Source organism: Zonotrichia albicollis, chromosome 39 (genome assembly GCF_047830755.1).
Source record: "Zonotrichia albicollis isolate bZonAlb1 chromosome 39, bZonAlb1.hap1, whole genome shotgun sequence".
Lineage (NCBI taxonomy): Eukaryota > Metazoa > Chordata > Aves > Passeriformes > Passerellidae > Zonotrichia > Zonotrichia albicollis.
Genome location: NC_133857.1, coordinates 1 through 16,322, shown reverse-complemented (window position 1 = coordinate 16,322; position 16,322 = coordinate 1). Strand labels below are relative to the sequence as shown.

General features: G+C 59.0%; 1 protein-coding gene and 1 pseudogene across 1 annotated transcript; one reads left to right on the top strand and one right to left on the bottom strand.

Moving 5' to 3' along the window:
- Nucleotides 1-198: 198 nt before the first annotated feature.
- LOC141726782 (glutaminyl-peptide cyclotransferase-like protein) lies at nt 199-8,090 on the top strand. The gene is given in 10 exon segments (XM_074531843.1): nt 199-473; nt 816-944; nt 2,732-2,999; nt 3,436-3,483; nt 4,139-4,311; nt 4,403-4,414; nt 5,650-5,749; nt 6,844-6,954; nt 7,631-7,678; nt 7,681-8,090. Coding segments are annotated over 10 exon segments (1,212 nt in total). The 5' UTR covers nt 199-245; the 3' UTR covers nt 7,776-8,090.
- A 697-nt stretch (nt 8,091-8,787) lies between these two features.
- LOC141726788 (uncharacterized) lies at nt 8,788-14,901 on the bottom strand (annotated as a pseudogene).
- Between the last annotated feature and the right edge of the window lie 1,421 nt (nt 14,902-16,322).

Here is a 16,322-nt window from a genome sequence, read left to right as displayed (position 1 = left end):
CTCATGTCCGTCTGTCCCTCCCGGTGTCCCTCGGTCCCTCCCTGTGTCCCTCTGTCCGTCCCTTTCAGCCCCACACGGGCGCGGCCTCCCCAATCCCCGCCCACCTCCCCTTCAAACCCCGCCCCCCTCCCAATCCGCGCTCTCCTCGTCGCCCCGCGCCGCCCCTTCCCCTTTAATCCCCGCCCCTCATCTCCCATTGGCCCCTTGAGGCCCCGCCCCCCTCGCTCCGAGGCCCCGCCCCCGCCATGCGCCATCTCCCGGCGGGCCGCGCCGCCCTCGGGCCGCGGGTTCGAGTCCGGCCCGGCCCCGGTGGCGCCGCCGGTACCGGAACCGGGCCCGGGCTGGGTCTGGGGGCTCCTCCCGCGGCCCCCGCGCCGGCACGGCCGCTGCCGGTGCTGCTGGCGGTGCTGGCGGCCGCCGCCGTGATCCTCGTGTGCTGGCCCGGCGGCGAGCGCGGAGGGAGCGGAGCGGCGGTAACGGCGGCGATAACGGGGGTGATAACGGGGGTGATAACGGGGGAGATAACGGGGGTACCGGGGGGGATAACGGGAGGTGTAAATGGGGGGTAACGGGGAGATAACGGGGGGGATAACGGGAGACCCCCCCCCAAACTCTTTGGGACCCCCAATTCCACTTTGGGACCCCCCCAAAATCCCCCCAGAACCTCCCAGCTCCCTCCGGGACCCCCAAATCCATTCTGGGACCCCCCCTAGAACGTTCCCGAACTCTTCGGGACCCCCAAAAATCACTCAGGGACCCCCAAAATCACTCTGGGACCCCCCAAAATCACTCCGGGACCCCCGAAATCCCCCCAGGACCCCTCGGAGCGCGCCCTCCGGACCCTCCTGGCCCAGCTGGACCCCGCCCGGCTCTGGGGGTCCCTCCTGAGACCCCTCCTGCACGAGAGGGTCCCGGGGGGGCCCGGCAGCCGCGCCGCCCGACAGGTGAGACCCCCAAAAACCGCCCCAAAATACACCCGGGACCCCCAAAAACACCCCAAAATATCCCAAAACCACCCCAAAAACCATCCCAGGACCCCCAAAATCTGCTTTGGGACCCCCAAAAACCCCCCATAATACACCTAGGGACCCCGAAATACACCCCAAAATACACCTGGGACCCCCAAAAACCACTCTGGGACCCCCAAATACACCCCTGGGACCCCCAAAACTGCCCCAAATATACACCTGGGACCCCCAAAACCACCCCAAAATACCCCTAAACACCCCAAAATACACCCGAGACCCTAAAATACACCCAGGGACCCCCAAAACCACCCCAAAATACCCCAAAACACCCCAAAACCATCCCGGGACCCCCAAAATCTGCTTTGGGACACACCAAAATCCCAAAAAATACACCTGGGACCCCCAAAACCACCCCAAAATACCCCTAAACACCCCAAAATACACCCGAGACCCCCAAATACACCCCTGGGACCCCCAAAACCACCCCAAAATCCCCTGAAATCTCCCCAAATTTCCCCCCCAAATCTCCCCAAATGCCACCCAAACCTCCCCAAAATCCTCCCGCCTGTCCCACACCTGTCCCACCTGTGTCTCACCTGTGTCCAGCACATCCTGTCCCACCTGTCCCACCTGTGTCTCACCTGTCCCCAGCACATCCTGTCCCACCTGTGCCTACCTGTCCCACCTGTCCCACACCTGTGCCCATCTCTCACCTGTCCCCAGCACATCCTGTCCCACCTGTGCCCACCTGTGCCCTCACCTGTCCCACCTGTGTCTCACCTGTGTCTCACCTGTCCCCTGTGTCCCCCCAGCACATCCTGTCTCACCTGTATCTTCACCTGTGCCCACCTGTCCCCACCTGTGTCTCACCTGTCCCCAACACATCCTGTGCCCACCTGTGTCTCACCTGTGCTCACCTGTGTCCCCCCAGCACATCCTGTCCCACCTGTGTCTCACCTGTCCCCACCTGTCCCTCACCTGTGCCCACCTGTGTCTCACCTGTCCCACCTGTGCCCACCTGTGTCTCACCTGCGTCCCACCTGTGCCCACCTGTCCCACCTGTCCCGTGTCCCCCCAGCACATCCTGTCTCACCTGTGTCTCACCTGTGCCCTCACCTGTCCCTCACCTGTCCCACCTGTGCCCTCACCTGTCCCTCACCTGTCCCACCTGTGTCCCCCCAGCACATCCTGTCCCACCTGTGTCTCACCTGTCCCTCACCTGTCCCACACCTGTGCCCACCTGTCCCACCTGTCCCACACCTGTGCCCATCTCTCACCTGTCCCCAGCACATCCTGTCCCACCTGTGTCTCACCTGTCCCTCACCTGTCCCACACCTGTGCCCACCTGTCCCACCTGTCCCACACCTGTGCCCATCTCTCACCTGTCCCCAGCACATCCTGTCCCACCTGTGTCTCACCTGTCCCACCTGTCCCTCACCTGTGCCTCACCTGTCCCCATCTGTGTCCCCCCAGCACATCCTGTCCCACCTGTGTCTCACCTGTGCCCACCTGTGCCCTCACCTGTCCCACCTGTGTCTCACCTGTCCCCAGCACATCCTGTCCCACCTGTGTCTCACCTGTCCCACCTGTCCCCACCTGTGTCCCCCAGCACATCCTGTCCCACCTGTGTCCCACCTGTCCCACCTGTGTCCCCCCAGCACATCCTGTCTCACCTGTGTCTCACCTGTCCCACCTGTCTCTCACCTGTCCCCAGCACATCCTGTCCCCACCTGTCCCTCACCTGTCCCACCTGTGTCCCCCAGCACATCCTGTCCCACCTGCGCTCCCTGCGCACCCGTTGGCACCTGGAGCTGGACACCTTTGCGGCGGCCACGCCCCGCGGGCAGGTGACCTTCAGCAGCGTGGTGGCCACGGCAGCACCCGTGGGTGCCCGCGCCTGGCGCTGGCCTGCCACTACGACACCAAGGTGCTCTCACCTGGGCACTCACCTGGGCATGGATCACCTGGGCATCGCTCACCTGAGCCCTCGTGGGCGCCACCGACGCCGCCGTGCCCTGCGCGCTCCTGCTGAGCTGGCGTCGGCCCTGGACGCACACCTGAGCGCGAGGGCAGAGCAGGTGAGCACACCTGGGACAGGTGAGCACACTGGGGACATGGACAGGTAGGGCTCTGTGTGCCCTGCTGGAGCTGGCGTCGGCGCTGGACGCACACCTGAGCGCGAGGGCAGAGCAGGTGAGCACACCTGGGACAGGTGAGGGCAGGTGAGCACACCTGGGACAGGTAAGGACAGGTGAGCACACCTGGAGACACCTGGGGATGGGTGGGGACAGGGGACAGGTGGGGCTCTGTGTGCCCTGCTGGAGCTGGTGTCAGCCCTGGATGCACACCTGAGCGCGAGGGCAGAGCAGGTGAGCACACCTGGGACAGGTGGGACAGGTGAGCACATCTGGAGACACCTGGGGATGGGTGGGGACAGGGACAGGTGTGGGTCTGCACGCTCCTGCTGGAGCTGGCATCTGCCCTGGATGGACACCTGAGCGCGAGGGCAGAGCAGGTGAGCACACCTGGGACAGGTGGGACAGGTGAGCACACCTGGGGACAGGGACAGGTGGGACAGGTGTGGGTCTGTGTGCTCCTGCTGGAGCTGCATTGGCGCTGGATGCACACCTGAGTGCGAGGGCAGAGCAGGTGAGCACACCTGGGACAGGTGAGCACACCTGGGGGCACCTGAGGACAGGTGAGGGTCAATTCAGGACACCTGGTGGTCACCTGGACACACCTGGGGACACCTGGGGGTCACCTGGGAATGGGTGGAAGTTACCTGGGGGACACCTGGACACCCCTCAGGACACCTGGGGATCACCTGGGGATCACCTGGACACACCTGGGGCACACCTGGACACACCTCAGGACACCTGGGATACCTGGGGGACACCTGGGGACAGGACAGGTGCCCTCAGATGTAACCCAGGTGTGTCCAGGTGTGCCCAGGTGTGCCCAGGTGTCCCCAGGTGTGCCCAGGTGTGCCCAGGTGTGTGCCCAGGTGTGCCCAGGTGTGCCAGGTGTGGTGCCCAGGTGTGACCCAGGTGTCCCCAGGTGTGTGCCCAGGTGTGTGCCCAGGTGTGTCACAGGTGTCCCCAGGTGTGTCACAGGTGTGGCCCAGGTGTGCCCAGGTGTGTGCCCAGGTGGTGACGCAGGTGTGCCCGCAGGCCCCGCCCGTGACGCTGCAGTTGCTGTTCCTGGACGGGAGGAGGCGTTCGACACCTGGAGCGAGAGCGACTCCCTGTACGGGGCGCGGCACCTGGCGGCGAAAATGCCAAAAGGGGACACCCGGCGGGGTCAGAGGTCACCGCCATGGTCAGTGACACACCTGGGGTCAGAGGTCTCGGCCATGGTCAGTGACACACCTGGGGCGGGGACACACCTGGGGTCAGAGGTCACCGCCATGGTCAGTGACACACCTGGGGTCAGAGGTCACGGCCATGGTCAGTGACACACCTGGGGACACACCTGGGGTCAGAGGTCACCGCCATGGTCAGTGACACACCTGGGGTCAGAGGTCACCGCCATGGTCAGTGACACACCTGGGGTCAGAGGTCATGGCTATGGTCAGGGACACACCTGGGTCAGAGGTCATGGCTATGGTCAGGGACACACCTGGGGTCACAGGTCACGGCCATGGTCAGGGACACACCTGGGGACACTGTCCCTGTGCTTGTGTCCCTGTCCCCATTGTGTCCCTGTGTCCCTGACCCCACGGTGTCCCCATGGTGACGCTGTCCCTGTGATGTCCCCAATTGTCCCTGTGTCTGTCCCTGTGTCCCCATGTCCCCACGGTGTCCCCAATGTCCCCAAATTGTCCCCTCCGTGTCCCCATGTCCCTTCCCTGTCCACCTGTCCCTGTGATGTCCCCATGGTGTCCTCAGTGTCCCCACAGTGTCCCCATGATGTCCCCACGGTGTCCCCAATGTCCCAGAGCCTGCTGGGCGCCCCGGCCCTGCTGTGTCCCCATGTCCCTGCGTGTCCCTGTGTGTCCCCATGTGTCCCTGTGTCCCCATGGTGTCCCCATGGTGTCCCCACGGTGTCCCCAATGTCCCCAGAGCTGCTGGTGCTGCTGGACCTGCTGGGTGGCCCCCAGCACTGCAATGTCCCCATGTCCCCGTGTGTCCCCATGTGTCTGTGGTGTCCCCATGGTGTCCCCATGTGTCTGTGGTGTCCCCACGGTGTCCCCACGGTGTCCCCATGGTGTCCCCAATGTCCCCACGGTGTCCCCATGGTGTCCCCAATGTCCCCAAATTGTCCCCATGGTGTCCCCAATGTCCCCACGGTGTCCCCATGTGTCTGTGGTGTCCCCATGGTGTCCCCAATGTCCCCACGGTGTCCCACGGTGTCCCCAATGTCCCCACGGTGTCCCCAATGTCCCCAGAGCCTGCTGGTGCTGCTGGACCTGCTGGGCGCCCCTGGCACTGCTGTGTCCCCATGTCCCTGTGTGTCCCCATGTGTCTGTGGTGTCCCCATGGTGTCCCCATGTGTCTGTGGTGTCCCAATGGTGTCCCCAATGTCCCCACAATGTCCCCATGATGTCCCAGAGCCTGCTGGTGCTGCTGGACCTGCTGGGCGCCCCCAGCCCTACTGTGTCCCCGTGTGTCCCTGTGTCCCCGTGTGTCTGTGGTGTCCCTGTGTCCCCATGGTGTCCCCACGGTGTCCCCAATGTCCCCAGAGCCTGCTGGTGCTGCTGGACCTGCTGGGCGCCCCCGGCCCCGCCATCCACAGCCACTTCCCCCAGAGCCACCACTGGTTCCTGCGGCTGCACGGCATCGGTGAGGGGACACGGGGACACGGGGACAATGGGGGGACACTGGGGACAATGGGGACATTGGGGACATGGGGACACGGGGACATTGGGGACAATGGGGGGACATGGGGGATTGGGGGGATTGGGGACATGGGGGGATTGGGGGATTGGGGACACCTGGGGACAATGGGGGGAGGTGGGGATATTGGGGACAATGGGACAATGGGACACGGGGACACTGGGACAATGGGGACAATGGGACATGGGGACACTGGGGACAATGGGGGGACATGGGGGGATGGGGACAATGGGACACTGGGGACAATGGGGGGACATGGGACATTGGGGACATTGGGGGGATTGGGGACACGGGGACACTGGGGACAATGAGGACATTTATGGACATTGGGGACATGGGGACACTGGGGACAATGGGGGGACAATGGGGGCATTGGGGACAATGGGGGGATTGGGGACATTGGGGACATTGGGGGGATTGGGGAGACTGGGGGGACAATGGGGGGATTGGGGAACGGGGACACTGGGGACAATGGGGGGACATTGGGACAATGGGGACAATGGGGGGACACTGGGGGGACATGGGGGGATTGGGGACATGGGGACACTGGGACACTGGGACACGGGGACACTGGGGACACTGGGGGACAATGGGGACAATGGGGGGACACTGGGGACAATGGGGGGACATTGGGGGGACATGGGGACAATGGGGACATTGGGGGGATTGGGGACATGGGGACATTGGGGGGACATTGGGGGATATTGGGGGGATTGGGGACATTGGGGACATTTGGGGACATTGGGAAGGGGTGGGGAGAAGGAGTGGGACGGGGACAGTGACATGGATTGTCCCCAATGCCCCCAATCCCCCCAATGTCCCCAATGTCCCCATTGTCCCCAATGTCCCCAAATGTCCCAAATGTCCCCACTGTCCCCATTGCTGTCCCCCCAGAGCGCCGTCTCCGCCATCTCGGGTTCCTGCAGTCGCCATGTCCCAGTGTCCCCTCAATGTCCCCAATGTCCCCATTGTCCCAATGCCCTCAATGTCCCCAATGTCCCCAATCCCCCCAATCCCCCAATGTCCCCATTGTCCCTCAGAGCGCCGTCTCCGCCAGCTCGGGTTCCTGCAGTCGCCGCCGCCGCCATTTTTCCGCCTTGGCCCCGCCCCCGGGCCCGTCGAGGACGATCACGTGCCCTTCCTGCGCCGAGGTGACGTCACCGCTGTCCCAAAATGTCCCCAAGTGTCCCCAAAACGTCCCCTGGGCTGCTCGGTGTCCCCCTGTGCGTCCCTCATGTGTGTCCCCCATGTCACTCTGTGTCACTCTGGGTTCCCCCTTTTCCTGCAGGGAGGGATGTCCCCAAATGTCCCCCAATGTCCCCAAATGTCCCCCAATGTCCCCCCATTGTCCCCAATGTCCCCATGTCCCCAATCCCCCCCAATGTCCCCAAATGTGTCCCCAGTGTCCCCCAGGTGTCCCCAATCACCCCCAATGTCCCCATTGCCCCCAATGTCCCCCCAATGTCCCAAATCCCCCCAATCCCCTCAATGCCCCCAATCCCCCCAATGTCCCCAAATCCCCCCAATGTCCCCAATGTCCCCAAATGTCCCCAAATCCCCCAATCCCCCCAATGTCCCCATTGTCCCCGATGTCCCCAATGTCCCCAAATGTCCCCAATGCCCCCAATGTCCCCAATGTCCCCAATGTCCCCAATGTCCCCAATCCCCCCAATGTCCCAAATCCCCCAATGTCCCCAATCCCCCAAATGTCCCCAAATGTCCCCAATCCCCCATTGTCCCCAATGTCCCCAAATGTCCCCAATGTCCCCAATGTCCCCCAATGTCCCCAATCCCCCAAATGTCCCCAAATGTCCCCGTTGTCCCCAGGGGTCCCGGTGCTCCACGTGATCCCGACGCCGTTCCCGCGGCTCTGGCACACCCTCGGGACACCGAGGACAATCTGCACCCCCCGACCGTGCACGACCTGGCCAAGGTCCTGCTGCTCTTCGTGGCCGAGTTCCTGCAGCTCTGAGCCCTGAGAAACCCCAAAAATCCGAAAATTCGCCCCAAAAAACGCAAAAATTAAAAAAACCGGAAAAATCGCTAAAAAAATGCAAAAAAAAAATTACAAAAATCCCCCTGGGCCTGGCCAAGGTCCTGCTGCTCTTCGTGGCGAGTTCCTGCAGCTCTGAGCCCAAAAATACGAAAATTCGCCCCAAAAAACGCAAAGAGTCAAAAAACCCGGAAAATTGCTAAAAAAATGCAAAAAAAAAAATCACAAAAATCCCCTGGGCCTGGCCAAGGTCCTGCTGCTCTTTGTGGCCGAGTTCCTGCAGCTCTGAGCCCAGAGAAACCCCAAAAATCCGAAAATTCACCCCAAAAAAACGCCAAAATTAAAAAAACCGGAAAAATCGCTAAAAAAATGCAAAAAAAAAAATCACAAAAATCCCCTGGACCTGGCCAAGGTCCTGCTGCTCTTTGTGGCCGAGTTCCTGCAGCTCTGAGCCCGAAAATACGAAAATTTGCCCCAAAAAATGCAAATATTTAAAAAAACTACAAAAATCCAGAAAATCGCAAAAAAACACCACCAAAAAAACCACAAAAACCACCCTAAAAATCACAAAAATCCCCCTGGACCTGGTCAAGGTCCTGCTGCTCTTTGTGGCTGAATTCCTGCAGCTCTGACCCCAAAAAAAACCCAATAGCGCGAAAATCTGCCCAAAAAATGCAAAAATTAAAAAAAAAATTACAAAAATCCAAAAAATCGCGGAAAAATCGCAAAAAAAAAAAAAAAAATCAGGAAAAAAATCACAAAAAAATCTCCTGGACCTGGCCAAGGTCCTGCTGCTTTTTTCTCCTCAAAAAACCCAAAAAACTCCCGAAAACGCAAAAAAATTTAAAAATCCCAAAAAAACCAACAAAAAAATACCCAAAAAAAAAGCAAAGAAAAAACCCCAAAACCCCAAAAAAAAAAAAAAAAAAAAAACCAAAAAAATCCCCAAAACACCCATAAAACCCCCAAAACCCCAATAAACACAAAAATATCCAAAACCACCAAAATTTCTCTTTTATTGCCCGGATTTGGGGGCGCAGCTGACGTCACACCTAGGGGGGGGAAATGAGGGTAAAGGGGGGGTCCGGGGTCTCGGGGGATTTTGGGGTTTTTGAGGGAGAATCTGGGGGTCCCAAGGGGGATTTTTGGGGTCCTGAGGGGAATTTTGTGGTTTTTGGGGGTCTTGGGGGATTTTGGAGTTTTTGGGGGGGATTTTGGGGGTCCTGGGTGGGATTTTTGGGGTCTCAGAGGAAAATTTGGGGGTCCCAGGGGGATTTTGGGGGTTCTGGTGGGATTTGGGGTTTTTTGGGGCAATTTTGGGGTTTTTTTGGGGGGAATTTGGGGTTTTTTGATGGGGATTTTGGGTTTTTGGGTGGAATTTTGGGGGTTTTTTGGGGGGAATTTTGGGGGTTTTTGGGGGGAATTTTGGGGTTTTTGAGGGGGATTTTGGGTTCTTTGGGTGGAATTTTGGGGTTTTTCTGGGGTTTTTTGAGGGGAATTTTGGGGTTTTTTGGGGGGGAATTTTGGGGGTTTTTGGGTGAATTTTGGGGGTTTTTGGGGGGAATTTTGGTTTTTTTTCTGGGGGAATTTTGGGGGGTTTTTGGGGGGAATTTTGGGGTTTTTTGGGGGGAATTTTGGGTTTTTTTGGGGGAATTTTGGGGTTTTTAGGTGAATTTTGGGGTTTTGAGGGGGATTTTGGGGGTTTTTTTGGGGGAATTTGGGGTTTTTTTGGGGGGAATTTTGGGTGTTTTTTGGGGGAAATTTTGGGGTTTTTTTGGGGGAATTTTGGGTTTTTGGGGGAATTTTGGGTGGTTTTTGGGGGAATTTTGGAGTTTTTGAGGGGGATTTTGGGGTTCTTTGGTGGGAATTTTGGGTTTTTTGGGTGGAATTTTGGGGGCTTTTTTGGGGGGAATTTTGGGTGGTTTTTTTGGGGAAATTTTGGGGTTTTTTGGGGGGAATTTTGGGGGTTTTGGGGGGGAATTTTGGGGGTTTTTTTGGGGGGAATTTTGGGGTTTTTTTGGGGAAAATTTTGGGGTTTTTTGGGGGGAATTTTGGGGTTTTTTGGGGGAATTATGGGGTTTTTGGGGGGGAATTTTGGGTTTTTTTGGGGGGAATTTTGGGGTTTTTTGAGGGGGATTTTGGGGTTTTTTTGGGGGGAATTTTGGGGGTTTTTTGGGGGGGAATTTTGGGGTTTTTGAGGGGGATTTTGGGGGGTTTTTGGGGGAATTTTGGGGTTTTTTGGGGGGGAATTTTGGGGGTTTTTTGGGGCAATTTTGGGGTTTTTTTGGGAGGATTTCGGGGGTCTCACCCGGGTGGCCGAGGGTCTCTGCGGGCGCCGCTCCGGCCCGGGGGGGGGGCTCAGCCTGGGGGTCCCCCCGGGGTCCTTGGGGGTCCTGGGGGCCAAAAAATCACAGTGAGACCCCCCAGGACCCCCCAAAACGGAACCTGGGACCCCCGAAAATTCCCCAAAATGGAACCTGGGACCCCCCAAAAATTCCCCAAATCCCCTTGGAACTCACTGAGAGACCCCAAAATCCCCCAAACTGCCCCAAAAAGGTTGGGGAGGGGGCTCCTTACCTGCTCCTCGACCCCCAAAGTGTCCAAAACCCGGTAAAGTGCCCCAAAAACCTCCTAAACTGCCCCAAAAACCTCCTAAACTGCCCCAAAATCTCTTAAAATCTCTGCAAATCCTGAACCCCAAACTGCTCCAAAATCACCGAAACTGCCTCAAAATACTGAACCCCAAACTGCCTCAAACGGCCCCAAAATCACTTAAAATCGCCCCAAATGGCCTCAAAACCCCTTTAAACCTCCCCAATTGCCCCAAAACCCTTTAAACCTCCCCAGTTGCCCCAAAACCTTCCAAATTTGCCCCGAAGCTCCCCAAACTGCTCCAAAACCCCCAAAGCCCCCAAACTACCCCTGAACAATGACCCCCAAACTGCCCCAAAGTGACCCAAAACCCCCTAAAACCGCCCTAAAACCCTTAAATTCACCCCAAAATCCTCACCGGCCGCTTCTCCTCCTCCTGGCCACGGCCAGCCCCACGCCGGGCGCGAGCAGCAGCAGCGGGAGCGCGCACAGCGCCAGCGCGCCGCCGCGCCCCGGGGCCGCCCTGGCCCCGCCCCCGGCCCCGCCCCCGCGGCCGCGCCTGCGCGCTCCTCGCAGCGCTCGCCCATGAAGCCCGGCGCGCAGGCGCACACGGGGCCCCGAGAAGTGCGTGAAGCACGTGCCGCCGTGCGCGCAGGGGTTGGGCGCGCATGCGCCGGCGCGGCGGCGGCAGCGCGGGCCCGCGAAGCCGAGCGTGCACGTGCAGCTGAAGGCGTTGGCGCCGTCCTGGCACGTGCCGCCGTGCGCGCACGGGTTCGGGGCTGCAGTCGTCGGCGTTGTGCTGGCACCGGCGGCCCGAGAAGCCCGGCGGGCACCGGCACAGCGGCGCCCGCCCCGCCCGGCGAGTCCCGGCACTGCCCGCCTTTGGGAAGGGGGAAAAATCGGGAAAAAAGTGAGAAAAAACGGGAAAAAAAAAAAAAAAAAAAAAGGGGAAAAAATGATGAAAATGGGAGGAAAATAAAGGGAAAATGAGGGGAAAAAATAAGGGAAAATAAAGGGAAAATGGGGGGAAAAAGAGGGGGAAAATAAGAGGAAAATGGGGGCAAAAATAAGAGGAAAGTAAAGGGAAAATGGGGGGGAAAATGAGAAAAAATGGGAGAAAAATGAAAAAAAAACGGGAAAAAAATGATGAAAATGGGAGGAAAATAACAGGAAAATGAGGGGAAAAAATAAGGGGAAAATAAAGGGAAAATGGTGGAAAAATGAGGGGGAAAATGGGGGGGAAAAAAGAGGGGAAAATAAAGAGAAAATGGGGGGAAATAAAGGGAAAATGGGGGGAAAAATAAGGGGGAAAATGGGGGCAAGAATAAGAGGAAAATAAAGGGAAAATGGGGGGAAATGAGAAAAAACGGGAGGAAAATAAGGGGGAAATGGGGGAAGAAAATGGGGAAAAATTAGGGAAAATAAAGGGGGAATGAGGGAAAACCAAGAAAAACTGGTTTTGGAGATTTTTAGGGGTTTTGGTCATTTTTCACCGTTCAGGCAGTAGCTGGCTCACACCGATCGGCGCTCGCAGCTGGAGCCGGGCGGGTTTGGGGTATTTTCGGTTATTTTGGGTTATTTTTTGAGGATTTTTTGGGTTATTTTTGGGTGTTTTTGGGGATTTTTTGGGTTATTGTTTGGGGTGTTTTTTTGAGGGTTATTTTGGGTTATTTTGGGTTATTTTTTGGGGATTTTTTGGGTTATTTTTTGGGGATTTTTTGGGTTATTTTTTGGGTGTTTTTTGGGGATTTTTTGGGTTATTGTTTGGGGTGTTTTTTTGAGGGTTATTTGGGTTATTTTGGGTTATTTTTGGGGGATTTTTGGGTATTTTTGGTTATTTTTTGGGGTTAATTCAGCGGTTTTGGGTCATTTCTCACCGTTCAGGCAGTACTTGGGCTCGCAGCGATCGGCGCGGCGCTCGCAGTTGGAGCCGGGCGGGTTTGGGGTATTTTGGGTTATTTTTTGGGGTTATTTTTTGGGTTATTTTTGGGTTATTTTTTGGGGTTAATTCAGCGGTTTTTGGGTCATTTCTCACCATTCAAGCAGTAGTTTGGCTCGCAGCGATCGGCGCGGCGCTCGCAGTTGGAGCCGGGCGGGTTTGGGGTATTTTGGGTTATTTTTTGCGTGTTTTTTTGGGGATTTTTTGGGTTATTTTTTGTGTGGATTTTTGGGGGATTTTTTGGGTTATTTTTTGGGTTATTTTTGGGGTTATTCAGCGGTTTTTGGGTCATTTCTCACCGTTCAGGCAGTAGTTTGGCTCGCAGTTGGAGCCGCCGAAGCCGCGCGGGTTTGGGGTATTTTGGGTTATTTTTTGTGTGGTTTTTTGGGGATTTTTTGGGTTATTTTTGGGGTTATTTTTTGGGGTTAATTCAGCGGTTTTTGGGTCATTTCTCACCATTCAAGCAGTAGTTGGGCTCGCAGCGGTCGGCGCGGCGCTCGCAGTTGGAGCCGGGCGGGTTTGGGTTATTTTGGGTTATTTTTTGGGTGTTTTTTTGGGGGATTTTTTGGGTTATTTTTTGGGGTAATTCAGCGGTTTTTGGGTCATTTCTCACCGTTCAGGCAGTAGTTTGGCTCGCAGCGGTCGGCGCGGCGCTCGCAGTTGGAGCCGCGGAAGCCGGGCGGGTTTGGGTATTTTGGGTTATTTTGGGTTATTTTGGGTATTTTGGGTTAGTTTTGGGGGATTTTTTTGGGTGTTTTTTTTGGGGATTTTTTGGGTTATTTTTGGGTTATTTTTTGGGTTAATTCAGCGGTTTTTGGTCATTTCTCACCGTTCAAGCAGTAGTTTGGCTCGCAGCGATCGGCGCTCGCAGTTGGAGCCGCGGAAGCCGGCGGGTTTGGGGTATTTTGGGTTATTTTTTGGGATTTTTTGGGTTATTTTTTGTGTGGTTTTTTGGGGATTTTTTGGGTGTTTTTTGGGGATTTTTGGGGTTATTTTTGGGGATTTTTTGGGTTATTTTTTGGGGTTAATTTAGTGGTTTTTGGGTCATTTCTCACCGTTCAAGCAGTAGTTTGGCTCGCAGTTGGAGCCGCGGAAGCCGGGAGGGTTTGGGGTTTTTGGGTTATTTTGGGTTATTTTTTGTGTGGATTTTTGGAGATTTTTTGGGTTATTTTTTAGGGTTAATTCAGTGGTTTTTGGGTCATTTCTCACCATTCAAGCAGTAGTTTGGCTCGCAGCGGTCGGCGCGGCGCTCACAGTTGGAGCCGTGCGGGTTTGGGTTATTTTGGGTTATTTTTTGGGGATTTTTTGGGTTATTTTTGGGCTGGTTTTTTGGGGTTAATTCAGCGGTTTTTGGGTCATTTCTCACCGTTCAGGCAGTAGTTTGGCTCGCAGCGGTCGGCGCGGCGCTCGCAGTTGGAGCCGCGGAAGCCGGGCGGGCAGCGGCAGCTGTACCCGGGGTCCTGGGGAGGCTCCCGGGGGTCTCGGGGGTCTCGGGCCGGGGGTCGGGGGCGCAGGCGCCGCCATTGAAGCAGGGCCCGAGGGCACAGGGGGAGGGGGGCACCTCGGGCAGGGGGAACGGGACCCCCCCCGGGACCCCCCCGGGACGGGGTCTGAGACCCTCGGAGGGGCTTTGGGACCCTCGGGAGGGGCTCTGGACCCCGGACCCCTGGGAGGGGCTCTGGGACCCCCGGGAGGGGCTCTGAGACCCCCGGGAGGGGCTCCGGGACCCCCGGGAGATGGGCTGAGACCTCTGGAGGGGCTCTGGGACCCCCGGGAGGGGCTCTGGGACCCCCGGGAGGGGCTTTGGGACCCCCGGGAGGGGCTCCGGGACCCCCGGGACCCCTGGGAGGGGGCTCTGGGACCTTTGAGACCCCCGGAGGGGCTCTGGGACCTTCAGGACCCCGGGAGGGGCTCTGGGACCCCCGGGAGGGACTCTGAGACCCCCAGGACCCCCGGGAGGGGCTCTGGGACCCCCGGAAGGGGCTCTGAGACCCCCGGGAGGGGCTTTGGGACCCCCGGAGGGGCTTTGGGACCCCCAGGACCCCGGGAGGGGCTCTGGGACCCCCGGAAGGGGCTCTGAGACCCCCGGGAGGGGGCTTTGGGACCCCGGGACCCCTGGGAGGGGCTCTGGGACCCCCAGGAGGGGCTCTGGGACCCCTGGGAGGGGCTTTGGGACCCCCGGGAGGGGCTCTGGACCCCTGGGACCACCGGGAGAATGGGCTGGGACCCCCTTTATGGCTCGGGGACCCCCGGGAGGGGCTCCGAGACCCCCGGGATGTGAGCTGAGACCCCCGGGAGGGGCTCTGGGACCTTTGAGACCCCCGGAGGGGCTCTGGGACCCCCGGGACCCCCGGAGGGCCTCTGGGACGGCAGCCGGGACCCCTCAGGAGAGGATTTAGGACCTTCGAGACCCCCACAAGGGGCTCTGAGACCCTCGGAGGGGCTCCGGGACCCCCGGGAGGGGCGAGGATGGGGAGGGGGGCTCCGGGGATCGCCACTGGGGCCGCTGAGGGAGGGTCCGGGACCACCCCGGGACCCCGGGACCCCCGGGACGTCGCAGCCGCTGCCGGGACCCTGCGGGGGACAGAGGCGTTACCGGGAGTGGGGGTCTCGGGGGATTTTGGGGAGGGGTCTCGGGGGGTTTTGGGGAGGGTCTCGGGGGATTTTGGGGAGGGGTCTCCGGGGGTTTTTGGGGGGGTTCTGGGGATCCTGAGGGGTTCTGGGGGGGTTTTGGGGGTCCTGAAGGGGTTTTGGGTGGGGGTCTCGGATTTTGGGGAGGGGTCTCGGGGGATTTTGGGGAGGGGTCTCGGGGGGTTTTGGGGAGGGGTCTCGGGGGATTTTGGGGAGGGGTCTCGGGGGGGTTTTGGGGAGGGGTCTCGGGGGATTTGGGGAGGGGTCTCGGGATTTTGGAGGAGGGGTCTCGGGGGGTTTTGGGGAGGGGTCTCGGGGAATTTTGGGGAGGGTCTCGGGGGGTTTTGGGTGGGGGTCTCGGGGGGTTTTGGGGAGGGGTCTCGGGGGAATTTGGGGAGGGGTCTCGGGATTTTGGGGAGGAGTCTCCGGGGGGTTTTGGGGAGGGGTCTCGGGGGGTTTTGGGGAGGGGTCTCGGGGGAATTTGGGGAGGGTCTCGGGGGGGTTTTGGGGAGGGGTCTCGGGGGGTTTTGGGAGGGGTCTCGGGGGATTTTGGGGAGGGGTCTCGGGGGGTTTTGGGGAGGGGTGTCGGGGGATTTTGGGGAGGGGTCTCGGGATTTTGGGGAGGGGTCTCGGGATTTTGGGGAGGGGTCTCGGGGGGTTTTGGTGGGGGTCTCAGGGGATTTTGGTGAGGGGTCTCAGGGATTTTGGGGAGGGTCTCGGGGATTTTGGGAGGGGTCTCGGGGATTTTGGGGAGGGGTCTCAGGGGATTTTGGGGAGGGGTCTCGGGGGGTTTTGGGGAGGGGTCTCGGGGATTTGGGGAGGGGTCTCGGGGGGGTTTGGGGAGGGGTCTCGGGGAATTTGGGGAGGGGTCTCGGGGGATTTTGGGTGGGGGTCTCGGGGGGTTTTGGGGAGGGGTCCTCGGGGGTTTTGGGGAGGGGTCTCGGGGCATTTGGGGAGGGGTCTCAGGGGGTTTTGGGGAGGGGTCTCGGGGATTTTGGAGGGGTCTCGGGGGAATTTGGGGAGGGGTCTCGGGGGGTTTTGGGGAGGGGTCTCGGATTTTGGGGAGGGGTCTCGGGGGGTTTTGGGGAGGGGTCTCGGGGGATTTGGGGAGGGGTTCTCGGGGATTTTGGGTGGGGGTCTCGGGGGGTTTTGGGGAGGGGTCTCGGGGGGTTTTGGGTGGGGGTCTCGGGATTTTGGGGAGGGGTCTCGGGATTTTGGGGAGGGGTCTCGGGGGATTTTGGGGATCCTGAGGGGGTTCTGGGGGGTTTTGGGGGTCCTGAAGGGGTTTAGGGGGGGGTCTCTGGCAGTCCAGGATGGTTCTGGGGGTCCTGAGAGGGTTTTGGGGAGGGGTCTCGGGGGATTTT